Source organism: Oncorhynchus mykiss, chromosome 2 (assembly GCF_057628025.1).
Source record: "Oncorhynchus mykiss isolate SJ-2025 chromosome 2, ASM5762802v1, whole genome shotgun sequence".
NCBI classification, from domain to species: Eukaryota; Metazoa; Chordata; class Actinopteri; order Salmoniformes; family Salmonidae; genus Oncorhynchus; species Oncorhynchus mykiss.
In genome coordinates, this window is record NC_143023.1 from 92585385 (window position 1) to 92612646 (window position 27262).

The window sequence follows — 27262 nt, forward strand, 5'->3', positions numbered from 1 at the left end:
TTCAAGTAATTATGTTTTTGTTTTCTCATGATTTGGTTGGGTCTAATTGTGTTGCTGTCTTGGGTCTCTGTGTTGTCTGTTTGTGTTTGTGAACAGAGTCACTGTACCAGCTGGCTGAGGATAATTTTCTCCAGGTTCACCTCTCTGTAGTTGAGGGCTTAGTCAGATTCAGATTGTTTAATAGTCATATGAACAGGGTTTCAGGTGTGATTGCAGGGTACAGTGAAACTCTTAGGCTCTGAGCTCCAACATGCAGGACCAAGTGAAATAAAATAATGAAAATGGTAATATAAAACAACAATAGAAATAGCACTGTATAATATTAACTGTAGCAGTGATGAATAAATACATGTTGTTGTAGGTGTCCTGTATTGTAGGATTGGTGCACCCAATGGTGCGTTTGGCTGCACGTGTCCCCCTCTGAAGAGCCTTGCGGTCCATGGCGTGATACAGCCTGACAGTATGCTCTCGATGGTGCTCCTTTAGAACACTGTGAGGGGCCCTCTAGGACAGGCCATATTTCTTCAGCATCCTGAGGTTGAAGAGTCGCTGTCGTGCCTTCTTCACTACGGTGTCCTTGTGGCTAGACCATTTCAGCTTCTCTGAGACATGTACGCCGAGGAATTTGAAATTATTGGCCGTCTCAACTGCAGCCCCATTGACGAGGATGGGGATGTGTCCAGCCTGGTTCCTTCTGAAGCCCACAATCAGCTCCTTTGATTTGCTAACATTGTGAGAGAGGTTGTTTACCTGGTACCACACCGTCAGAGTGCCTACCTCCTCCCTGTAGGCTGTCTCGTCATTGTTGGCAATCAGGCCTGCTACTGTTGTGTCATCAGCGAACTGATGATGGAGTTGGAACTGATCCTCAACTCAGGGAATACAGGAGGGGACTGAGGATGCATCCTTGTGGGGTCCCCGTGTTGAGGATCAATGTCGAGGAGGTAATGTTGCCTAACTTCACCACCTAAGGGGCGGCCCGTCAGGAAGTCCAGGACCAGGTTGCATAGGGAGGTGTTCAGACCCAGGGCAGGGAGATTTGTAGTGAGCTGATAGGAAACTATGGTATTGAAGGCTGAGCTGTTGTCGATGAACAGAATCCTCACATACGCATTCCTTTTGTCCAGGTGGGTAAGAGCAGTGTGCAGTGCAATGGCGATTGCGTCGTCCGTGGATCTGTCAGGGCGGTAGGCGAATTGTAGACGGTCAAGGGTGTCGGGAGGGAGGGAGGAGTGGACATGGTCTTTGACTAGCCTCTGGAAGCACTTCATTATGACGGAAGTGAGTTCAGTTACTTTGCCTTTCCTGGGTACAAGGATGATGTTGGACATCTTGAAGCAGGTGGGTATGCTTCAAGATGGGTGAGGCGAGGCCTGAGCTAAGGAGAGAAGGTTAGAATGTTTGAAAATCGCTTCTTTTTAGGTGGTTGTAGAATTGAATTGCTATTTTCTGGATTTTTATAATTATTGGGAATCATCCTTATTCTGATCTGCATGTGTTTTTTGGGTGTTTTACCTTGTACACAGAGGCTGTTTTTATAGAATTCTGCATGCACTCTCAATTTGATGTTTGTCCCATTTTGTGAATTCTTGGTTGGTGAGTGGACACTAGACCTCACAACCATAGAGGGCAATGGGTTCTATAACTGATTTAATTTTTTTTTTTGCCAGATCCTAATTGGGATGTCAAAAGTTATGTTATTTTTATGGCATAGAATGCCCTTCTTGCCTTGTCTCTAAGATCATCACAGCTTTGTGGAAGTTACCTGTGGTGCTGATGTTTTTTTATGTTTTAACATTTTTATTTCACCTTTATTTAACCAGGTAGGCAAGTTGAGAACAAGTTCTCATTTACAGTTGCGACCTGGCCAAGATAAAGCAAAGCAGTTTGACACGTACAACAACACAGAGTTACACATGGAGTAAAACAAACATACAGTCAATAAAACAGTAGAAAAATAAGTCTATATACAATGTGAGCAATAGAGCTGAAATAAGGGAGGTAAAGTAAAAAAAAAGGCAATGGTGGCAAAGTAAATACAATATAGCAAGTAAAACACTGGAATGGTAGATTTGCAGTGGAAGAATGTGCAAGGTAGAGATAGAAATAATGGGGGTGCAAAGGAGCAAATTAATTAAATACAATAGGGGGAGAGGTAGTTGTTTGGGCTAAATTATAGATGGACTATCTACAGGTGCAGTATTCTGTGAGCTGCTCTGACAGCTGGTGCTTAAAGCTAGTGAGGGAGATAAGTGTTTCCAGTTTCAGAGATGTTTGTAGTTTGTTCCAGTCATTGGCAGCAGAAAACTGGAAGGAGAGGCGGCCAAAGAAATAATTGGTTTTGGGGGTGACCAGAGAGATATACCTGCTGGAGCGCGTGCTACAGGTGGGAGCTGCTATGGTGACCAGTGAGCTGAGATAAGAGGGGACTTTACCTAGCAGGGTCTTGTAGATGATGTTTAGGCCAAGGTAGGTATAGTTTTTTGTGTGCTCTAGCGCAACAGTGTCTAGGTGGAATTTGTATTAATGGTCCCATTGTTTGGAACATCATTATTTTGGTCTTACTGATTTACTGTCAGGGACCAGGTCTGACAGAATCTGTGCAGAAGATCTAGGTGCTGCTGTAGGCAGTCCTTGGTTGGGGGGACAGAAGCATAAGGTCATCAGCAAACAGTAGACATTTGACTTCAGATTCTAGTACGGTTAGGCCGGGTGCTGCAGACTGTTCTAGTGCCCTTGCCAATTTGTTGATATATATATTGAAGAGGGTGGAGCTTAAGCTGAATCCCTGTCTCACCCCACGGACCTGTGGAAAGAAATGTGTGTTTTTTGCCAATTTTAACCACTCACTTGTTGTTTGTGTACATGGATTTTATATTGTCTTAAGTTTTTCCCCCAACGCTGCTTTCCATCAATTTGTATTGCTGACCCTCATGCCAAATTGAGTCAAAAGCTTTTTTGAAATCAGCAAATAATGAGAAGTCTTTGCCCTCGTTTTGGTTTGTTTGTTTGTCAATTAGGATGTGCAGGGTGAATATGTGGTCTGTTGTACGGTAATTTGTCAAAAAGACAATTGACATTTGCTCAGTACATTGTTTTCACTGAGAAAATGTACGAGTCTTCTGATTTTCCCAAGGTTGCTGTTGATGCATATCCCACAATAGTTATTTGGGTCAAATTTTTATCCACTTTTGTGGACTGGGGTGAGCAGTCCTTGGTTCCAAATATTTGGGAAGATGCCAGAGCTGAGGATGATGTTAAAGAGTGTAAGTATAGCCAATTGGAATTTGTGTTCTGTATATTTTAGCATTTCATTTAGGATACATCAACACCACAGACCTTTTTGTGTTGGCGAGTTTGTATTTTGTCCTGTAGTTCATTCGATGTAATTGGAGAATCCAGTGGGTTCTGGTAGTCTTTTATAGCTGACTCTAAGATTTGTAATTGATCACATACAGTATATGTTTTTCAGTTTTTTCCTCTCTCTCTCTTTCATTCTCTCTTTCTCTTTCTCATTCTCATTTTCTCTCTCTCTCTCTCTCTCTCCCTCTCTCTTTCTCTCATCTGATTCTCAGTCCACTGGGTAATGTTTATTAGTCACAAAAGAAAATGGACTGAAACAGGCAGGGACTATCTGAACTTGTCCAATAAGAAATGCTCATTTTAGTTTTTCTTGTTTTGCTACATTGTACACCAGTGAATATGACTCTGATGTTCACCTGTCTGTCTCTCTCTCCATCCCTCTCTCTACATGCTCCCTCCTACCCCTAGGCCAACTACAGGAAATTAATGGATCACATTCAGCATCACCAGCTGGATAAACTAGCAAAAATGCTGGAGAAAGGCCTTGATCCCAACTACCACGACCCAGACACTGGTGGTACGCTACACACACACACACACACACACACACACACACACACACACACACACACACACACACACACACACACACACACACACACACACACACACATGCGCACACGCACACGCACAAGCACACACACACACACTATGATTCAATGTGATGTGTTTTGTTTTATACAGCATCTGCTGCTAAGGAGTAAACAATGTCAGATCAATTATGGATGTCTTAGTTTACTGAGTAGAGAAATCAGAGTATCAGCTCTCCTCAGATGAAAGTTTATGGCTACAGTACAATTTCTTATGTTTTTGTGCACCTCATTCTGTTGGGCATATATAGGGCGAGTTTCACGGACAAAGCCTAGTCTGGGACTAAAAAGATATTTAGATTGCCATTCTTCATTGAACATGCTGTGTATGTCACGCCCTGGTCTTAGTATTTTGTGTTTTCTTTTTTAATTTGGTCAGGCCAGGGTGTGACATGGGTTATTTATGTGGTGTGTTTTGTCTTGGGGTTTTTGTAGGTTATGGGATTGTGGTACAGTATAGTAGTCTAGTAAAGTCTATGGTTGCCTGGAGTGGTTCTCAATCAGAGGCAGGTGTTTATCGTTGTCTCTGATTGGGAACCATATTTAGGCGGCCATATTTTTTTTGAGTGTTTCGTGGGTGGTTGTTCCTGTCTCTCTGTTAGTTTGCACCAGAATAGGCTGGTTAGGTTTTTACGTTTATTGTTTTGTATTGTTTGTGTTTATCTTTTATTAAACATGTATCCAAATAACCACGCTGCATTTTGGTCCGCCTCTCCTTCACCGGAAGAAAGCCTTAACAGTGTAGTCCAGGACAAGGATTAAACTATGTCCAGGAAACGTACCCATAGTTGATGATGTTAATACAATAAACGCACGTTTCTGTTGAAAAAAAGCTCTATAACAATAAACAGCATGTTGTGTGTTTGTATTGTAGAAACTCCACTGACCTTCGCTGCCCACCTGGACAATGTGGCTCAGGTCGTCGTTGTACTGAAACACGGTGGAGCACATCTTGACTTCAGATCACAAGATGGGATGACCGCTCTCCACAAAGCAGTCAGGGCAAAGAATCAGGTCACACTGAAGGTTATCCAGCACCTCTATTATTTTTTTTACAGCTTATATAATAAGTTGGCCCCAATTCACTCTCCACTCCTTCCCTTCGGGCTTACCCTTTGATGTGTGCAGATCTGTAAGGTGGAAGCAATATAGTGGAAGCTCCACCAATACCGCTTCATCTGCACCCTTCAGGTCTGCACACATGGAAGTGTTAGGGCCAAGGGATGAGATAGAGAAAGTATTGGGATCAACTGATACTCTTAGATGTTATGAACAATCTATCCCATAACACCCCACATTCAGGTGTGATAGTTGAAAACGCCCTACATAGACAGACATAACATATTGTAAAGCAATATATAGGTTCATACATGTTTATAATAAGTTGTAAACCATTAAACCTGCAGGCTTTAAGTAAAGTGTTTCTCCGGGTGAAGTTTCCCACTACGTAAATATGAAGGATCAGCTTCCTCTTCCTCAATCCTAACCTTATCCATCAGTGGGGGAAATGCTAAACTTACCTAAGGTCAGCTTCTAGCGGCAACTTAATTTCACACCTAAAGGGCTCACCCTTACCCTCGCTGTCTCTCCTCAGGCTCTACTGGAACTAGGCGCCTCCCCAGACTACAAGGACAGTCAAAGTCTGACGCCACTGTACCACACAGTCCTGGTGGGAGGAGACTCAGGTTGCTGTGAGCTCCTGCTGAGGGCCCGCGCCACAGTCTCCTGCCACGACGAGAATGGCTGGCACGAGATACACCAGGTTTCGCTGTTGTGTCTAATAATTATAATACTATTGACTGATTGGATGTATATAGGGCTTTTCCAAAGGCTCAGTGTTTTAAATGGTATTATAAACTGGGTGGTTTGAGCCCTGAATGCTGATTGGCTGACAGCCGTGGTATATCAGACCGTGTACCACGGGTATGACAAAACATTTATTTTTACTCCTCTAATTATGTTGATAACCAGTTTATAATAGCAATAAGGCACCTCGGGGGTTTGTGGTATTTGGCCAATATACCACGGTTAAGGGCAGTATCCAGGCACTCCGCGATGCTTCGTGCATAAGAACAGTCCTTAGCCGTGGTATATTGGCCATATACCACACTTCCTCGTGCCTTATTGCTTAATTAAAGCGAAGAGGATCAGTTCATCTGCCACCAATGTGGTCTTCTCAGTGATTTAGAGGAGACCCACGTTGAAGTAGCCATCACACTTTAAAAAAAACCCATTTAACTCAAGCCATCGCTATATGGACTCTCTTGAATAAGATATCTTCTAGTTGATTATAGATGTTAGCCTTTTGATAGACCTTGGAGAAACAAGCTTTCCTAGGTCATCGGGGACATAACAACAGTAAGATGCAGTATATTTTAAAGCTCAGCTCAGATGGTACTCTGACTGACATCTAGTGTGCAGATCAAGACACTGCATGGAATATGTGTATGGCTCCTGAGTGTGTAGTCTATTCAGTAGTTCCCAAACTTTGTATATTCCCGTACCCCTTCAAACATTCAACCTCCAGCTGCGTACCCCCTCTAGCACCAGGGTCAGCGCACTCTCAAATGTTGTTTTTTGCCATCATTGTAAGCCTGCCACACACATACATTTTTTAAACATAGGAATGAGTGGGAGTTTTTGTCACAGGACCAGGGCACAAATAATAATAATACTCAATAATTTTACAATATAAAACCTAATTTGTTCATAAAAAATGTGAATAACTCACCACAGGTTAATGAGAAGGGTGTGCTTGAAAGGATGCAGATACCTCTGTGGTGTTGGGTTGTATTGGAAAGAGTCTCAGTCTTAAATCATTTTCCACACACAGTCTGTGCCTGTATTTAGTTTTCATGTTAATGAGAGCCGAGAATCCACTCTCACATAGGTACGTGGTTGCAAAGGGCATCAGTGTCTTAACAGCACAATTTGCCAAGGCAAGAAACTCTGAGCGAAGCCCTATCCAGAAATCTGGCAGTGACTTCTGATTAAATTCAATTGCACACTCAGCTCACTCAGGTGCTACGCTATATTATTTGACATTGTCCGTAAGCTTGAGTTCAATGGCACACACAAAAATCATACAATGATGGAAAGACCTGTGTGAAAAAAAGAGCTCCAATTTCTTAATCCTAGCCTCAATTTTGTCCTGCACTTTGAATATAGTTGCGTAGAGTCCCTGTAATCCTAGATTCAGATAATTCAGGCGAGAAAAAACATCACCCAGATAGGCCAGTGTGAGAAACTCGTCATCATGCAAGCGGTCAGACTAGTGAAAATTATGGTCAGTAAATAAACCTTTAAGCTCGTCCCTCAATTTTTTTAAATACGTCAATACTTTGCCACTTGATAACCGGCGCACTTCTGTATGTTGTAAAAGCGTTACAAGGTCGCTGCCCATATCATTGCATAATGCAGAAAATACATAAGAGTTCAGAGGCCTTGCTTTAACAAAATTAACAATTTTCACTGTAGTGTCCAAAACGTCTTTCTGGCTGTCAGGCATTCCCTTGGCAGCAAGAGCCTCTCGGTGGATGCTGCAGTGTACCCAATTGGTGTCAGGAGCAACTGCTTGCGCGAGCGTTACCACTCTACTATGTCTCCCTGTCATGGCTTTTGCGCCATCAGTTCAGATACCAACACATCTTGACCACCAAGTCCATTTGATGTCACACAGCTGTCCAGTACTTTAAAAGTATCCTCTCATGTTGTCCTGGTTTCCAGTGGTTTTGCAGAAGAGGATGTCTTCCTTAATTGACCCCCCATTTACGTAACAGACATGACTCATCCAGCTGTAATGCATAGAATTCACTGGCTTGTATGCGAAGCAGTAATTGTTTCAAAACATCTCCTACTGTGTCACTGGGCGGCAGGTAGCCTAGTGGTTAGAGCGTTGGACTAGTAACGGGAAGGTTGCAAGATTGAATCTCTGAGCTGACAAGGTGAAAATCTGTCGGTCTGCCCCTGAACAAGGCAGTTAACCCACTGTTCCTAGGCCGTCATTGAAAATAAGAATTTGTTCTTAGCTGACTTGCCTAGATAAATAAAGGTTAAATAAAAACTGATGTGTCGTGAAACCGTGTTGTTTGATGGAGACATTGTCTGTAATGTTTTTGTTGGCCTTTTCCCCCAGAATAGTCCCAGACATATCTGCGCAGAAAGTCCTCCACAATAGTATGGGGCTTGCCTGTCCAAGCCAATCGGTAGCTCACCATATAAGATGCTTCTAACCCCTTCTTATTAATGGTATCCTTTGCTTTTATACATGTCTTACTACTCGAAAGTAGTCTTTATTCTTGCTCAAAAACTCCTGTAGCTTATTTTTCAAATTGTCATGTTTCGTTTCTAAATGGCTGCGCAATACTGCGCAAAGGTTTCCCGCGAGAGTGTAACTGTTAATATGACTGGATGTTAATTATTTGACAAGGCTACCTGTATTTGACATTGTGTTGTTAATTTCGCTGAACACTAGATGGTTTAATTTTGTTTTTGGCAGTGAAACGAGGCTACTTGGGCAAGAAAAAAACCTCACCCAAATGTATAGCCCCGTTGGAAAATATAAATGTACTGTTTGAAAACGTAAAGAAATTATTATTATTATAATTTAATTTGAATTTTAATCCCATTTTGATTTGGCGTACCCCCGACGGCATTGCACTTACCCCTGGGGGAATGCGTACCCCAGTTTGAGAATACCTGGTCTATATATCATCCACGTGAACACAAACCAGAATAGACTTCTCTTGCCAATCAATGACTTTCTAAATGTTTGGTTGGTCATATTTTCTATGATAGTCCCGGGTTTGCCTTATGTAAGTTACTGTATGGATTGTTTCATTTTCTTTTGTTTTGACCTGGTCTTTGTGATGTCTTCTGTGTTTGTGTGTCAGGCGTGTAGATATGGACATTATTTGACATGGTCTCTGTGTTTGTGTGTCAGGCGTGTAGATATGGACATGTCCACCACCTGGAGCAGCTGTTGTTCTATGGAGCAGATATGGGTGTCATGAACGCCTCTGGAAACACGGCTCTACACATCTGTGCTCTATACAAAGAGGTAAGAGACCAGAGTTCAAATCATCAGAGCACCAGAGCACAAACCACTAGGGCGGCACGTAGCCTAGTGGTTAAGAGCGTTTGGGCCAGTAACCCGAAAGGTTGTTGGTTCGACTACCCAAGGTGAAAAATCTGTCGATGTGCCCTTGTGCAAGGCACTGAACTCTAATTTGCTCCAGGGGCGCCATACTGCTATGCCTGACCCTGTAAAACAACTAATTTCACTGCACATATCTGGTGTATGTAAAATAATCATCAGTCCATCTACTGTACAGAGGGGCTTTATATTGTACCATCTACTGTACAGAGGGGCTTTATATTGTACCATCTACTGTACAGAGGGGCTTTAAATTACACCATCTATTGTACAGAGGGGCTTTATATTGTACCACCTACTGTACAGAGGGGCTTTAAAACTTCTTGTGACTCCCCATCCCGGGTCCGGAAGCGTAATCATCGCCTGACACTAATTAGCATAACGCAACGGACATAAATCTTCCTAGAAAATCTTCCTATTCATGAAAGTCACAAGTGAAATATATTGGAACACAGCTTAGCCTTTTGTTAATCACCCTGTCATCTCAGATTTTCAAAATATGCTTTACAGCCAAAGCTAGACAAGCATTTGTGAAAGTTTATCATAGACTAGCATAGCATTATGTCTTGCTAGCAGCAGGCAACCTTCAGAAAAGCAATCAAATTAAATCGTTTACCTTTGATGAACTTCGGATGTTTTCACTCATGAGACTCCCAGGGAGATAGCTCCGTTTGTTCTTCACGTTTGGCTGAGAAAATATTCCAAATTAGCTCCATAATATCGACAGAAACATGGCAAACGTTGTTTATAATCAATCCTCAAGTTGTTTTTCTAATATCTATTCGACAATATATCCGTCGGGACAATTATTTTTTCAGTAGGACCGATTGGAGTAATGGCGAGAGTCACCCCGGGAGCCATCATGTGACCACTTACGCAATGTAGCCGCCTACGGCTATTCTTCTACATAAATGCGTAAAACTACGTCACAATGCTGTAGACACCTTGGGGAATACGTAGAAAGCTTAAGCTCGTTGATGGTACATTCACAGCTCAATATGGACTCATTGGAACGCAGTGCTTTCAAAATATGGGGCACTTCCGGATTGGATTTTTCTTATATCTTTACAGTGTTTTCTATCCAAAGCTGTCAGCTATATGCATATTCTAGCATCTTGTCCTGACAAAATATCCCGTTTAAAACGGGAACGTTTTTTTTCCAAAAATGAAAATACGGCCCCTAGAGTCACAACAGGTTTTAAATTACACCATCTACTGAGGGGCTTAATATTGTACCATCTACTGTACATTGCTTTTATTATACCACTAGTACATTGTATTGGTATACTAGTACATTGTATTGGTATACTAGTGCCTTGTCTTGATATACTAGTACATTGTATTGGTGTACTAGTACATTATAATGGTATACTAGTACTTTGTACTGGTTTACTAGTACATTGTATTTGTATACTAGTACATTAGGCCCATAGTAAACAGGGCTGTGGTTAATTCTGTTTGAATTTGGTCAAATCAGCAAGTAAACCGATTGACTGAATTGAAATGGAATTGACCCCGATCTTGATTGTGTTATTAGCAAGGGGTCAATTACAATTAATAAATATCCTGTTGATTCTTCACATGGGTAAAGATTGACCTGATACACTGATGAGAATCAATCTGAGGTGGACACATCCCGGGGGAACACATCCTGAGGGAACACATCCCGGGGAATACATCCCCAGGGAACACATCCTGAGAGAATACATCCTGGGGGACACATCCTGAGGGAACACATCCCGGGGAACACATCCCGGGGGAACACATCCTGAGGAAACACATTCCGGGGGAACACATCCCGGGGGAATACATCCTCAGGGAACACATCCTGAGAGAATACATCCTGGGGGAACACATCCTGAGGGAACACATCCCGGGGAACACATCCTGGGGGAACACATCCTGAGAGAATACATCCCGGGGAACACATCCTGGGGGAACACATCCTGAGGGAACACATCCCGGGGGAATACATCCTCAGGGAACACATCCTGAGAGAATACATCCTGGGGGAACACATCCTGAGGGAACACATCCCGGGGAACACATCCCGGGGGAACACATCCTGAGGGAACACATCCCGGGGGAATACATCCTCAGGGAACACATCCTGAGAGAATACATCCTGGGGGAACACATCCTGAGGGAACACATCCCGGGGAACACATCCCGGGGGAACACATCCTGAGGGAACACATCCCGGGGAAATACATCCTCAGGGAATACATCCTGAGAGAATACATCCTGGGGGAACACATCCCGGGGAACACATCCCAGGGGAACACATCCTGAGGGAACACATCCTAGGGGAACACATCCTGGGGGAACACATCCTGAGGGAACACATCCTGGGGGAACACATCCTGAGGGAACACATCCTAAGCGAACACATCCTGGGGGAACACATCCTAGGGGAACACATCCTGGGGGAACACATCCTAGGGGAACACATCCTGGGGGAACACATCCTGAGGGAACACATCCTGGGGGAACACATCCTGAGGGAACACATCCTAAGCGAACACATCCTGAGAGAATACATCCCAGGGGAACACATCCTAGGGGAACACATCCTGGGGGAACACAAGACAATATGGTCTTAACATCAATGGCTATGATTTCTAGTTTAAAACCACAGTAATCAATATTTAGACGGCTCTATGTAGTTTAAATGTTAATCTTTCCACTGTCATATGAATCCCAGAGCCAACAAGGCACTTAACCCTAATTGCTCTTGGGTCGCTGTTAATAACGGCTGACCATGGCTGTGACCCCACTATACGAGGGTGTGTTAGGGGGAGTGGGGATATCGAATAAACACATGTCCATTTCACACATGGGTGTAATACACACTACATGTTTGAAACAGGACAAATACAAGCACTCACCAAATAATAATAATTCTATAATTATACACACACACATTTGTAAGATGGTGATTTGAACATGGGATGTGTGTGTGAGATATCTCTCCGGTTGTCTGTAGGGGTCACTGCTCCCATTAGCTATGGCATAGATCATTAAGCCTTTCTACACGCTGTGCTCTCTCTGCTACAATTATTCACAGAGAGAGAGAGAGAGAGAGAGAGAGAGAGTGAGAGAGAGAGAGAGTGAGAGAGAGAGAGAGAGAGAGAGAGAGAAGAAGAAAAGAGAGAGAGAGACAAAGAGAGTGTGTGAGAGAGAGCAGGGGGAGAGAGAGAGAGAGTGTGTGTGAGAGAGGGTGCGAGAAGAGGAGAGAGAGAGAGAGAGAGAGAGTGTGTGTGTGAGAGAGAGAGTGAGAGGAGTAGAGAGAGAGAGAAAAAGAGAGAAAGACAGGGAGGGATAACCTCCTCTCTCTGGGTTTGCTGTTGTGTAATCTCTTCCCTCGACTGCTCTGCTCCTACAGGCTAGGTTTATTTCCCTGGCTTTCTGATTAGATGCCCTTTTGCATGACAGCTTTAGTGTGATCTAATGACTACAATGACAGCCACTAGGAGGAATGAACTTCACTGATTTAACCTTTTTGAATATCAGTCTGATTTGTGTGGGTTGGGGCTTGTACACGTAATATTATTATTGTAGATATCTGCCATATACTAGTAGCAGTAGAATTTAATAAGAGCAAGTAGGAGGAGGATGAGCTCGAACATTTGTGTGTGTGTGTGTGTGTGTGTGTGTGTGTGTGTGTGTGTGTGTGTGTGTGTGTGTGTGTGTGTGTGTGTGTGTGTGTGTGTGTGTGTGTGTGTGTGTGTGTGTGTGTGTATGTATGTGTGTATGAGCAAGCACTGTTTGTGCATGGGCGTGTGCGGGTGTGTGTGCCTGACTGTATGTGTGTGTGTGGGCCCGCGCGCCTGTATGTGTGTGTTCACATGCACGTGAATGTGTGTTTGTAGTGGTGTTTCCGTGGGTGGGCTGCTGAATCCAGCTAACAGCAGGCTGAGGCGGGCTGCAGTGCCACAGACAGTTACCAGAGGCTGATTCTCTCTTGATTTTCTCACCGAGCTTCACACTATATGTTTTCACTGCACTGAGATCCTTTCTGGAGAGCTGAGGGAGAGGCCTTGCTTTACCTGGAACATAGATAAGGCATCATCAGACTTTACCTGGAACATAGACAAGGCATCATCAGATTTTACCTGGAACATAGACAAGGCATCATCAGACTTTACCTGGAACATAGACAAGGGCATCATCAGACACACAGAACAGGGTGAGCTCTAGCTCCAGCAATGATACGTTCTGGAATGTTCTGGATTAGTTGATGGAATGTTTTGTTCTGGAATGTTCTAGAATCGGTGCTAGATTAGTTGATGGATTGTTCAGTTCTGGAATGTTCTAGAATCAGAGCTAGAATAGTTGATGGAATGTTCAGTTCTGGAATGTTCTAGAATCTGTGCTAGATTAGTTGATGGATTGTTCAGTTCTGCAATGTTCTAGAATCGGTGCTAGATCAGTTGATGGAATGGAATGCTTGATCAAGATGGTTTTCTGGTTTTCTCTCTCGTTAAAGGGGTTCAGAGAATTACAGAGTAATAACAAACAGTAGCAGGCAGCAGAGAGAGAGAGAGAGAAAGAGCGAGAGAGAGAGAAAGAGAGAGAGAGAAAGGGGACAGAGAGGGATAGAGAGAGGGAGACTAAGAGGCAGATAGAGAGGGAGAGAGAGAGGAAGACATAGTTAGTTTATTTCACTTTTGTATAGTATCTACCTCACTTACTTTGGCAATGTTAACATATGTTTCCCATGCCAATAAAGCCCCTTGAATTGAATTGAATTGAATTGACAGAGAGAGCAATGGAGTTGAAATAAATGAGGTCCTGGTCTTACTGGTTCCCCCTTCTCTTTTCCTTTGGTCCTCCCTAAGGAACACTGTGCCAGAGTACTGCTTGTTCGTGGTGCCAACAAGGAAGTGAAGAACTACAGAAGCCAGACACCATTCCAGGTATGGACTGACTCACACCTCTACCATTTACTGCTCACAGTACAGGCTTGCTGTAAAACGTAGATCACTACATTCCATTATCCATATTAGCATGCCACTTGCAATGCATACCCAATCCATTGCTTCGTTCTTCAAAGTGGTATGGTATATAACGGTCATTCATTAAGCTTCTCAGATGAATTACATCAGTAGAGAGCTACATGTGTAGTATTTTAATTTGAGCCAGTTTTCGACAGCAGGAAAATAATCCTGCAACAACAGGAAATGTGAATTATTATGTGGATTATAATTAATGGAATTTTTTTTTGTAGGGGTTGATACATTTTTCTTTAGGGGCAAATCAAGTCTGACATTTTAAAGTGGAAATTACCGACTTTACAAGCCTTTTTAAACCTTGAATACACTACCAGTTTGCATTTCTCAGCATCAAAGAGATCCTACATCTGTAGTGTAGTATGTGATACCTTTAGATGCTTGTAGAGGTGAAGCTTCATAACATTGCAACCCTTCCTTTTGTTTCTTTGCAGTAGTATTTTGGCAAGCAGATCAGTCTCCATCTGTGTGTTTTCAGTCAAGTCTTGTTCACGTGTGGTTTTAAAAGGGAAAAGCAAGATGGTACACACAGAATGAGCGTATTTTTAGGTTGTTAAACAAAGCTGTTTAAGAGTCAATGGTTCCTTATTTGGCAGGCTTTTATGTAAGACATCCCTCTCTCTGAACAAACAGTCAATGGTTCTGGGAGAAATGTTCATGTTTATATGCATGTGTCAGCATTCCACAGTGTTCTGAACTCCAACTACCAATTAGTCATAATGGAGGTGTGATGCATTTAGGGGTATGGATACTGAATAGCTTCCTAGCTGTAGTTGACTATATTTTCTCCTTTTTCTATTCATCATCCCTACCCTGTTTACCATCATCTTTTAATGCAGATAATTTCACATCCCACAAATAATTAAACTGTGAATTCACACAAATTGTTTTGACCCATTTTTTATTGGCAGCAGGCCTACACAGCTGCTATTTAAATAACACGGCGAAATAACAACTACTGCACGAGGTTCATTATTATCAAGCACATAAATCATTTTTATTCTGTGAGAGTCTCCCTTTGTGACGTGTTTATGGTTCAAAGTTGAACATCTTCCACCAAATCTCCTCTTTACCTCCTCATGCTCTCGTAGCAGTCTGACATCTAAACTCCTCTGCTTTAGTCTGAACTCCTCAGTTACTCTAAACTCTTCTGCTTTAGTCTGAACTCCTCAGTTACTCTAAACTCCTCTGTTTTAGTCTGAACTCCTCACTTATTCTAAACTCCTTTGCTTTAGTCTGAACTCCTCAGTTACTCTAAACTCCTCTGCTTTAGTCTGAACTCCTCAGTTACTCTAAACTCCTCTGCTTTAGTCTGAACTCCTCAGTTACTCTAAACTCCTCTGCTTTAGTCTGAACTCCTCAGTTATTCTAAACTCCTTTGCTTTAGTCTGATCCCCAGCTGAGCCAACTGTCTTCTCTTGCATCATGTAGGAGTCAGTGGAGTGATGCTGTTTATATAATGTACACTTCCACTGAGTGCTGATGCATCCTCTAATTCTCTCTATTATTCATCCATCCCTTCACACTTAAAATACTTTAAATAAAATGATGTTTCCTGCCTCAATTACTCTTTAATTACAGCTCATTTGAAGGGGGCCATAAACCGCATTCACCTCATCCAATCAAATTCTGATTAAGTTTGCCCAGTTAGGCAGCCATCTGCTGACTGATGGTGGCAAATTAAGTGCTGAGACTCAGACTGTGCCCTAAATGGCACCCTATTCCCTATATAGTGCACTATGGGCCCTGGTCACAAGTAGTGCACTATAGAGCGAATAGAGTGCCATTTGGGATATACACACTGATTCAGAGGAAATTGGAGCACTTCAATTCGTGCTCCTCTTTCCTGACCCACTTTCATCCCAACATCACATCCTGTCTCACTTCTAGTACACCCAGACATCATACTTCACCTCACCTCAGTATGGTTAGGGACCAGGTAAACCTTCCCTGGCTCAAATCCTTCCTTCCTCGTGCCCCTCTCTACTTCTCTCTCTCTCTCTCTCTCTCTCTCTCTCTCTCTCTCTCTCTCTCTCTCTATTTCAATTCAAGGGGCTTTATTGGCATTGGAAACATTTGTGACTCACTACCTGGATTCGGTCTTATGTAGCAACATTTGAAATTGTGTTTTTTACATTGGATAAAAGTAGAGACTCAGAGCTGAAAAATGATATTGTATACACTGCATTTTTGAGGAACAATGGGAAAGTAATTCTGCTTTGAAAGTTGATAAACTTTTGAATGTTTTGGTATCTAGTGAAGAGCTTTTCTTTGTCTACACCCATTCAGCATCGTTCACACCCTCTTAAGCCTTAGCTCCACCCATCTCGTTTCGCTCTCGGAGCATTTAGAGGGCACACTTGACACTGGCCAATGATTTGTTTAAATCTGGATAACATGAATAGAGCCTAACCAGCTCTGCTGGCAACAATTTCATTAAGCTTTTTTGCCAACGTTTACTGACACCAGCCATATTCAACGGGTGTTGTACACTTTAGCTTAAAACACGTAGCTAGCTAGTTAGGTAAACAATGAACCTAGCTAGGTAAACAACGTGTAAGATCACACACGTCACGTAACGTTAGCTAATGAGCCAGCCAGCTACCATTAGCTTGTTAAACAACAATGAACACATTGCCAAATCATGTCGTTACTACCCTGCATGAATCTGCTGCGAGCTAACCAACCAGGTTCAATGTTAGTTAGCTAACATTAGGCTCTAACTAGCAAAGCAAATGGATCTGGGATACGAATAATAACTTCATACACATAACGTTAGCTAGAGAGCCAGCCAGCTAACGTTAGCTAGCTTGAAATCAAATCCACTTTCTTTCAAAATTAGAAATGTGTAATATCTGAAAATGTAGCTAGCAAAAGTGTTAGAGGAATTATAAATTCCTATATTTTTTGTAGCCAAAACCAAATTCGCACTCTCTCTATTTCATAATAAGTTGTAAATGTATCATTTATGCATGAAATAGATCGAGACCAGTCTTAAAAGTAAGGTAACAGCGTTTAATTCAAGAGAGTACTGACCCAAAATACAAAGAACATTACATTTTAAAGCGAGAACATAAAATGACGTCATCAGTTTCTCATACTCTCTCCAATCCACACAATAGCGCAGTGTCTTCAGGTCTGGAGACTGTCTTCTACTCCCCTCATAAAACAAACATTCCAATCTGTCTAAAAGATATACTCTCCTCTACTAATGGAACATAAAACAAAAAATGTTATCTGTCTAAAGAGATATGCCATCCCTCTCCCTTAAACCCGCAAGGTACAGACAATTAATTCGTTTTACTTACATTTTCAGTAACAACTTAACCAAGAACCCATACATTTCATACCATAAAATAATAGTATTAAAATAAATGGTTCTAAGCTAAATGTATACATAATTAATCATTTCAACTATAATTTCCTCCAACAAAAAGCTAGACTATCTTACCTGTTTACATCATTATGCATGATGGACGTGTCTCCCTGTCATGGATGCCTTGCCACGATTTCCCTTAGTTTGACGATGTAATCCGGAGACAGGAGTTTTCTCCATCTCTTTAGCTATCATACTCTAATTACACTGATTTCAAAACTAGATCCTCCAGAAAGTGGAGAGTAACATTTATGCAGCTCCACTACACAATGTTTTTTTTTAAAGCCGCTTTCGACAGGTTTACCAACATAGACTGACCAACTGAAATAGACAGAAGACTCTATATGGCAGACCAATCCGAAGTCCTCTCTCGGCATGTCCAACCCACTCATTATCTCAGCCAATCATGGCCAGTGTGAAGGTTGCTGACGTTTTCTGTGTCTTAATGAACAAGGCTCGTAATTTAACAATATTATTGCACATACGTTTGTTATTAAGGCACATGAAAGTTCCCATGTTCCAGAAGGCATTTCTGCCAAAAAACACATTTTTAAAAAATTAATAAAAAAAACGTTAAAATGGCTCTCCTGTGGAGTCGTGACGACTTACGCTTAGTTTCCTGAAACGGGTCACATACAGTGCCTTGCGAAAGTATTCGGCCCCCTTGAACTTTGCGACCTTTTGCCACATTTCAGGCTTCAAACATAAAGATATAAAACTGTATTTTTTTGTGAAGAATCAACAACAAGTGGGCACAATCATGAAGTGGAACGACATTTATTGGATATTTCAAACTTTTTTTAACAAATCAAAAACTGAAAAATTGGACATGCAAAATTATTCAGCCCCTTTACTTTCAGTGCAGCAAACTCTCTCCAGAAGTTCAGTGAGGATCTCTGAATGATCCAATGTTGACCTAAATGACTAATGATGATAAATACAATCCACCTGTGTGTAATCAAGTCTCCGTATAAATGCACCTGCACTGTGATAGTCTCAGAGGTCCGTTAAAAGCGCAGAGAGCATCATGAAGAACAAGGAACACACCAGGCAGGTCCGAGATACTGTTGCGAAGAAGTTTAAAGCCGGATTTGGATACAAAAAGATTTCCCAAGCTTTAAACATCCCAAGGAGCACTGTGCAAGCGATAATATTGAAATGGAAGGAGTATCAGACCACTGCAAATCTACCAAGACCTGGCCGTCCCTCTAAACTTTCAGCTCATACAAGATGAAGACTGATCAGAGATGCAGCCAAGAGGCCCATGATCACTCTGGATGAACTGCAGAGATCTACAGCTGAGGTGGGAGACTCTGTCCATAGGACAACAATCAGTCGTATATAGCACAAATCTGGCCTTTATGGAAGAGTGGCAAGAAGAAAGCAATTTCTTATAGATATCCATAAAAAGTGTAGTTTAAAGTTTGCCACAAGCCACCTGGGAGACACACCAAACATGTGGAAGAAGGTGCTCTGGTCAGATGAAACCAAAATTGAACTTTTTGGCAACAATGCAAAATGTTATGTTTGGCGTAAAAGCAACACAGCTGAACACACCATCCCCACTGTCAAACATGGTGGTGGCAGCATCATGGTTTGGGCCTGCTTTTCTTCAGCAGGGACAGGGAAGATAGTTAAAATTGATGGGAAGATGGATGGAGCCAAATACAGGACCATTCTGGAAGAAAACCTGATGCAAAAGACCTGAGACTGGGATGGAGATTTGTCTTCCAACAAGACAATGATCCAAAACATAAAGCAAAATCTACAATGGAATGGTTCAAAAATAAACATATCCAGGTGTTAGAATGGCCAAGTCAAAGTCCAGACCTGAATCCAATCGAGAATCTGTTGAAAGAACTGAAAACTGCTGTTCACAAATGCTCTCCATCCAACCTCACTGAGCTCGAGCTGTTTTGCAAGGAGGAATGGGAAAACATTTCAGTCTCTCGATGTGCAAAACTGATAGAGACATACCCCAAGCGACTTACAGCTGTAATCGCAGCTAAAGGTGGCGCTACAAAGTATTAACTTAAGGGGGCTGAATAATTTTGCACGCCCAATTTTTCAGTTTTTGATTTGTTAAAAAAGTTTGAAATATCCAATAAATGTCGTTCCACTTCGTGATTGTGTCCCACTTGTTGTTGATACTTCACAAAAAAATACAGTTTTATATCTTTATGTTTGAAGCCTGAAATGTGGCAAAAGGTCGCAAAGTTCAAGGGGGCCGAATACTTTCGCAAGGCACTGTATGTTTACATTGCCAAAGCCAGTGAAATGGATAAACAAAAATGAAATAAACATAAAAAGAATAAAGACATTTCAAATGTCATATTATGTCTATATACAGTGTTGTAAAGTAAAAATGGGAAAATAAATAAATGTAAGCAGTTGATGTTATTCTTCAATAACACACACCCCAAAGCAAATTAGGGGGAGAAAAATATATGAATTCATAGAAAACAAATCATAGTTGTTATGCTGGAGAGCGGATGGTAGATGTTTATTCTTCCCTGTTCTCAGTGTTTTCTCTGCTGAACAAAGAGAAAGGATGTAGTTTATACCCAAGCTTAGCCTGTGGTTGACCAATTAGAATTCCTTGCAGCAAAATTAGGCCAATGGTTGAATACTAAGTATCCCATTTCAGGCTCAATGTATAGACAATTTGGTCCAATGAGAACTTGCCACATGTAGCTGTGAGTCCAGGACTGGAACCCCTTCACATATTCTAAACAGATGTTGAACTGAAAAACAACCCATGTCCGTGACCCATTAATCTTCAGTTCCCCATTACTCGAAAAATGTCCATTGATCGTTTATTCCCCGCATCGTGTATTTATCTTTGAATATTCTTACATAAATATGGGTTGTATTTACAATGGTGTTTGTTCTTCACTGGTTGCCCTTTTTTTGTGGCAACAGGTCACAAATATTGCTGCTGTGATGGCACACTGTGGTATTTGACCAAATAGATATGTGAGTTTATCAAAATCGGATTTGTATTGTTTTCCAATTCTTTGTTGGTCTGTGTAATCTGAGGAAAATATGTGTCTCTAATATGGTTATACATTTGGCATGAGGCTAGGAAGTGCAGCTCAGTTTCCACCTCATTTTGTGGGTAGTGTGCAAAGAGCCTGTCTTCTCTTGAGAGCCAGGTCTGCCTAAGGTGACCTTTCTCAATAGCAAGGCTATGCTCACTGTCAAAGCTTTCGTTAATTTTGGGTCAGTCACAGTGGTCAGGTATTCTGCCACAGTGTATTCTCTGTTGAGGGCCAATATAATTCTAGTTTGCTCAGTTTTTTTGTTTAATCTTTCCAATGTGTCAAGTAAATATCTTTTTGTTTTCTCATGATTTGCTGTTTGTCCCATTTTGTGAATGCTTGGTTGGTTTGGTGATCGGCACCGCAGACCTCACATCCATGAAGGGCAATAGGTTCTATAACAGATTCAAGTATTTTTAGAAAGCCCTTCTTGCCTTGTCTCAAAGATGATTCATTGCTTTGTGAAAGTTTTTAATTTTTTAATTTTTTAAATTTCACCTATTTTTTTTAACCAGGTAGGCTAGTTGAGAACAAGTTCTCATTTGCAACTGCGACCTGGCCAAGATAAAGCAAAGCAGTTCGACACATACAACAACACAGAGTTACACATGGAATAAACAAACATAAAATCAATAATACATCAGAAAAAGTCTATATAGAGCATGTGCAAATGAGGTAGGATACGGGAGGTAATGCCATAAATAGGCAATGGTGGCGAAGTAATTACAATATAGCAATTAAACACTGGAATGGTAGAATGTGCAGGAGATGAATGTGCAAGTAGAGATTTGGGGTGCAAAGGAGCAAGATGAATGAATAAAACAACAGTAGTATATAGTATATGGGGCTTTGGTGACAAAACGGATGGCACTGTGATAGACTGCATCCAATTTGTTGAGTAGAGTGTTGGAGGCTATTATGTAAATGACATCGCCGAAGTCGAGGATCGGTAGGATGGTCAGTTTTACGAGGGTATGTTTGGCAGCTTGAGTGAAGGATGCTTTGTTGCGAAATAGGAAGCCAATTCTAGATTTAAGTTTGGATTGGAGATGTTTAATGTGTGTCTGGAAGGAGAGTTTACAGTCTAACCAGACACCTAGGTATTTGTAGTTGTCCACATATTCTAAGTCAGAACCGTCCAGAGTAGTGATGCTGGAAGGGCGGGCAGGTGCGAGCAGCTATCAGTTGAAGAGCATGCATTTAGTTTTACTTGCATTTAAGAGCAGTTGGAGGTCCACGGAAGGGGAGTTGTACGGCATTGAAGCCCGTCTGGAGGTTAGTTGAACACAGTGTCCAAAGAAGTGCCAGAGGTATACAAAATAGTGTCATCTGCGTAGAGGTGGATCAAAGAATCACCAGCAGCAAGAGCGACATCATTGATGTATAAAGAGAAGAGAGTCGGCACGAGAACTGAACCCTGTGGCACCCCCATAGAGACTGCAAAAGGTCCGGACAACAGGCCCTCCGATTTGACACACGGAACTCTATCAGAGAAGTAATTTGTGAACCAGGCGAGGCAATCATTTGAGAAACCAAAGCTGTTGAGTCTGCCAATATGAATGTTGTAATTGAGTCGAAAGCCTTAGCCAGGTTGATGAATACAGCTGCACGGTACTGTCTTTTATCGATGGCGGTTATGATATCGTTTAGGAGGTGCACCAATGACCAGCTCTGAAACCAGATTGCAAAGCGGAGAAGGTATGGTGGTATTCGAAATGGTCGGTAATCTGTTTGTTAACTTCTTTGGGCTCAGATGGCCGGGGTGTTAATGTCACAGTTTAGGTCACCTAGCAGCACGAGCTCTGAAGATAGATGGGGGGCAATCAATTCACATATGATGTCCAGGGCACAGCTGGGGGCAGATGGTGGTCTATAGCAAGCGGCAATGGTTAGAGACTTGTTTCTGGGAAAGTGGATTTGTTAAAAGTAGAAGCTTGAATTGTTTGGGTACAGACCTGGATAGTATGACAGAACTCTGCAGGCTATCTCTGCAGTAGATTGCAACACCGCCCCCTTTGACTAGGCACTGCAGGGCCTGGATTAACCTCTACATCACCAGAGGAACAGAGGAGGAGTAGGATAAGGGTATAGCTAAAGGCTATCAGGACTGGTCGTCTAGTGCGTTTGGAGCAGAGAGTAAAAGGAGCAGGTTTCTGGGGGCAATAGAATAGATTCAAGGCATAATGTTCAGACAAAGGTATGGTAGGATGTGAGTACATTGGAGGTTAATCTAGGCATTGAGTAATGATGAGAGATATATTTTCTCTAGAGAAGTCCGCATATGTGGGAGGTGGAACTAAATGGTAGGTTATGGCATATTGAGCAGGGCTAGAGGCTCTACAGTGAAATAAGACAACAATCACTAGCCAGGACAGTAATGGACAAGGCATATTGATATTAGGGAAAGGCATGCGTAGCCAGGTGATCATAGGGGTCCAGTGAGTGGTTGGGCTGGCTGGAAACACAGCGATTCAGACAGCTAGCAGGCCGGGGCAAGCAAGCTAGCAGAAGGGCCTTAGAGGGGCGTTTCGACGGAGGAAAGTGATGGATTAGTAGGGTTCCGAGTAGCAGAGGGGTCCAAGTCTAATTGGCAAAATAGGTATAGTGGCCCAAGAAATTGGCCGATGGATCTATACAGCTAACAGTCCAGTATGCTCTAGACAGCTAGCAGGCCGCGGCTAGCAGCTAGCGGGCCATGGCTAGCAGATGGGCATTCAGGGGACGTCATGATGTAGAGGCCAGTTGAGTACCTCCTTGAGCAGATTACGTTGTAGTCCAGTTTTGGAGAATCAGCGGGGTTCCGTGCCCCGTACCGGCAGTAGAAGGGGTCCGGGTATTGTAAGCCCAGGAGTATCTGATGGGCCTCTTTGGCTACCCGGGAGAAAAGGCCTAGCATGGGCTAGCTCCAGGTTAATTGGTGCTTGCTTTGGGACCGACGTTAGCCAGGAGTAGTCACTCGGATAGCAGCTAGCTAGCTGCGATGATCCAGGTGAAAATGTCCAGAGCATATCCGGGGATATGGAGAGAAAATAGGTCCGGTATGCTCTGGTTTGAGTTGCGTTGTACAAACTGGCGAGAGCTAGTAGTGGTTAGCTGACTACTAGCTAGTAGCTAGTGAGCTGGCCAGCTTCGGTTGGGGGATTCCGGATTCGAGGTAAATAAAAATACTTTAGAAAAAACAGATCCACACCAGATTGGGTGAGGCGGGTTGCAGGAGAGTATTTTGAAGTTGAGGTTTAGAACAAAATATAAAAAGATATGCAAAGAAAAATATATAAAAATATATATACATGGGACACGACAAGATGGACAAAGACGTCTGACCGCTACACCATCTTGGATTTAGCTAGTTACCTTTGGAGCTGATGTTTAGGCGGAGGTATGTATAGTTTTTGTGTGCTCTAGGGCAACAAACCTCCAGACGAGCTTCAATGCCATATAACACTCTTTCCGTGGCTTCCAACTGCTCTTAAATGGAAGTAAAACTAAATGCATGCTCTTCAACTGATCGCACCCACCCGCCCGACTAGCATCACTACTCTGGGCGGTTCTGACTTAAGAATATGAGGACAACTACAAATACCTAGGTATTTGGTTAGACTGTAAACTCTCCTTCCAGACTAACATTAAGGATCTCCAATCCAAAATTATATCTAGAATCGGCTTCCTATTTCGCAACAAAGCCTCCTTCACTTATGCTGCTAAACATACCCTCGTAAAACTGACCATCCTACCGATCCTTGACTTTGGCGATGCCATTTACAAAATAGCCTCCAACACTCTACTCAGCAAATTGGAAAAGCCCCATATACCCATTAAAAAAAGCCCCAAAGCCCCATATACTACCCACAACTGCGACCTGTATGCTCTTGTTGGCTGGCCCTCGCTTCGTATTCGTCGCCAAACCCACTGGCTCCAGGTCATCTATAAGTCTTTGCAAAGTAAAGCCCCTCCTTATCTCAGCTGACTGATCACCATAGCAACACCCACCCGTAGCACGCGCTCCAGCAGGTATATTTCACTGGTCATCCCCAAAGCCAACTCCTCCTTTGGCCACCTTTCCTTCCTGTTCTCTGCTGCCAATGACTGGAACGAATTGCAAAAATCACTGAAGCTGGAGACTTACAGTATATCTCCCTCACTAAATTTAGGCATCAGCTGTCAGAGCAGCCTCCCGATCATTGCACCTGTACACAGCCCATCTGTAAATAGCCCATCCAACTACCTCATCCCCATATTGTTTTTATTTTTTGCTTTTTTGCACCCCAGTATCTCTAATTGCACATCATCATCTGCACATCTATCACTCCAGTGTTAATGCTAAATTGTAATTATTTTGCCACTATGCCCTATTTATTGCCTTACCTCCCTAATCTTACTACATTTGCACACACTGTATATAGATTTTTTTCTATTGTGTTATTGACTGTACGTTTGTTCATTACATGTGTAACTCTGTGTTGTTTTTGGCGCACTGCTTTGCTTTGTCTTGGCCAGGTCGCAGTTGTAAATGAGAACTTGTTCTCAACTAGCCTACCTGGTTAAATAAAGGTGAAATATATATATATATATATATATATATGTATATATTTTTTTTAATCGTGTCTAGATGGAATTTGTATGTGTGGTAATGGCATCTGGACCTTTTTTGGAACACCATTATTTTGTCTTACTGAGATTTACTGTCAGGGCATAGGTCTGACAGAATCTGTGCAGAAGATCCAGGAGCTGCTGTAGGCCGTCCTTGGTTGGGGGGACAGAAGCGTCAGATCATCAGCAAACAGTATATATTTGACTTCGGATTCTGGTAGGGTGAAGCCGGGTGCTGCAGACTGTTCTAGTGCCCTCGCCAATCCGTTGATATATATGTTGAAGAGTGTGGGGCTTAAGATGCATCCCTGTCTCATCCCACGGCCCTGAGGAAAACATAGGTGTGTTTTTGGCCAATTTTAACCACACACTTGTTGTTTGTGACCGTGGGTTGTATAATGTTGTATGCTTTTCCCCCAACACCACTTTTTCCATCAATTTGTAGAGCAAACCCTCAAGCCAAATTGAGTTAAAAGCTTTTTTGAAGTCAACAAATCATGAGAAGACTTTCTTGATCTCTCTTTATCAATTCAATTAAATTCAAAGGGCTTTATTGGCATGGGAAACATGTGTTAACATTCCCAAAGCAAGTGAGGTAGATAATATACAAAACTGAAATAAATAATACAAATTAACAGTAAACATTACACATACAGAAGTTTCAAAACAATAAAGACATTACAAATGTCATATTATGTATATATACCGTGTTGTAACAATGTACAAATGGTTAAAGTACACAAGGGAAAATAAATAAGCATAAATATGGGTTGTATTTACAATGGTGTTTGTTCTTCATTGGTTGCCCTTTTCTTGTGGCAACAGGTCACAAATATTGCTGCTGTGATGGCACACTGTGAAGTTTCACCCAGTAGATATGGGAGATTATCAAAATTGGGTTTGTTTTCGAATTCTCTGTGGGACTGTGTAATCTGAGGGAAATATGTGTCTCTAATATGGTCATACATTGGGCAGGAGGTTAGGAAGTGCAGCTCAGTTTCCACCTCATTTTGTGGGCAGTGTGCACATAGCCTGTCTTCCTTTGAGAGCCATGTCTGTCTACGGCAGCCTTTCTCAATAGCAAGGCTAAGCTCACTGAGTCTGTACATAGTCAAAGCTTTCCTTAAGTTAGGGTCAGTCACAGTGGTCAGGTATTCTGCCACTGTGTACTCTCTGTTCAGGGCCAAATAGCAATCTAGTTTGCTCTGTTTTTTTGTTAATTCTTTCCAATGTTTCAAGTAATTATCTTTTTGTTTTCTCATGATTTGCTTGGGTCTAATTGTGCTGCTGTCCTGGGGCTCTGTGGGGTGTGTTTGTGTTTGTGAACAGAGCCCCAGGACCAGCTTGCTTAGGGGACTCTTCTCCAGGTTTATCTTTCTGTAGGTGATGGCTTTGTTATGGAAGGTTTGGGAATTGCTTCCTTTTAGGTGGTTGTAGAATTTAACGTCTCTTTTCTGGATTTTGATAATTAGTGGGTATTGGCCTAATTCTGCTCTGCATACATTATTTGGTGTTCTACGTTGTACACGGAGGATATTCTTGCAGAATTATGCATGCAGAGTCTCAATTTGATGTTTGTCCCATTTTGTGAAATCTTGGTTGGTGAGCGGACCCCAGACCTCACAACCATAAAGAGCAATGGGCTCTATGACTGATTCAAGTTTTTTTAGCCAGATCCTAATTGGTATGTTGAATTTTATGTTCCTTTTGATGGCATAGAATGCCCTTCTTGCCTTGTCTCTCAGATCGTTCACAGTTTTGTGGCGGTTACCTGTGGCGCTGATGTTTAGGCCAAGGTATGTATAGTTTTTTGTGTGCTCTAGATGTCTAGATGGTATCTAGATGGAATTTGTATTTGTGGTCCTGGCGACTGGAACTTTTTTGGAACACCATTATTTTGGTCTTACTGAGATTTGCTGTCAGGGCCCAGGTCTGGCAGAATCTGCGCAGAATCAATAGGTGCTGCTGTAGGCCCTCCTTGGTTGGTAACAGAAGCATCAGATCATCAGCAAACAGTAGACATTTGACTTAAGATTCTAGTAGGGTGAGGCCGGGTGCTGCAGACTTTTCTAGTGCCCGCGCCAATTCATTGATATATATGTTGAAGAGGGTGGGGCTTAAGCTGCATCCCTGTC

The 27262-nt window shown here is 42.2% G+C and overlaps 1 protein-coding gene across 1 annotated transcript in view; it reads left to right on the plus strand.

Annotated features, from left to right (window-relative positions):
* LOC110502389 (SH3 and multiple ankyrin repeat domains protein 2) overlaps nt 1–27262 on the plus strand; it is a 154226-nt gene that overhangs the window by 21506 nt on the left and 105458 nt on the right. Inside the window, exons 4-8 of the mRNA XM_036959148.2 lie at nt 3772–3880; nt 4828–4979; nt 5548–5715; nt 8896–9012; nt 13950–14027. Of these exons, the coding sequence (XP_036815043.2) occupies nt 3772–3880; nt 4828–4979; nt 5548–5715; nt 8896–9012; nt 13950–14027 (624 nt within the window). The remainder of the gene's footprint in view (nt 1–3771; nt 3881–4827; nt 4980–5547; nt 5716–8895; nt 9013–13949; nt 14028–27262) is intronic.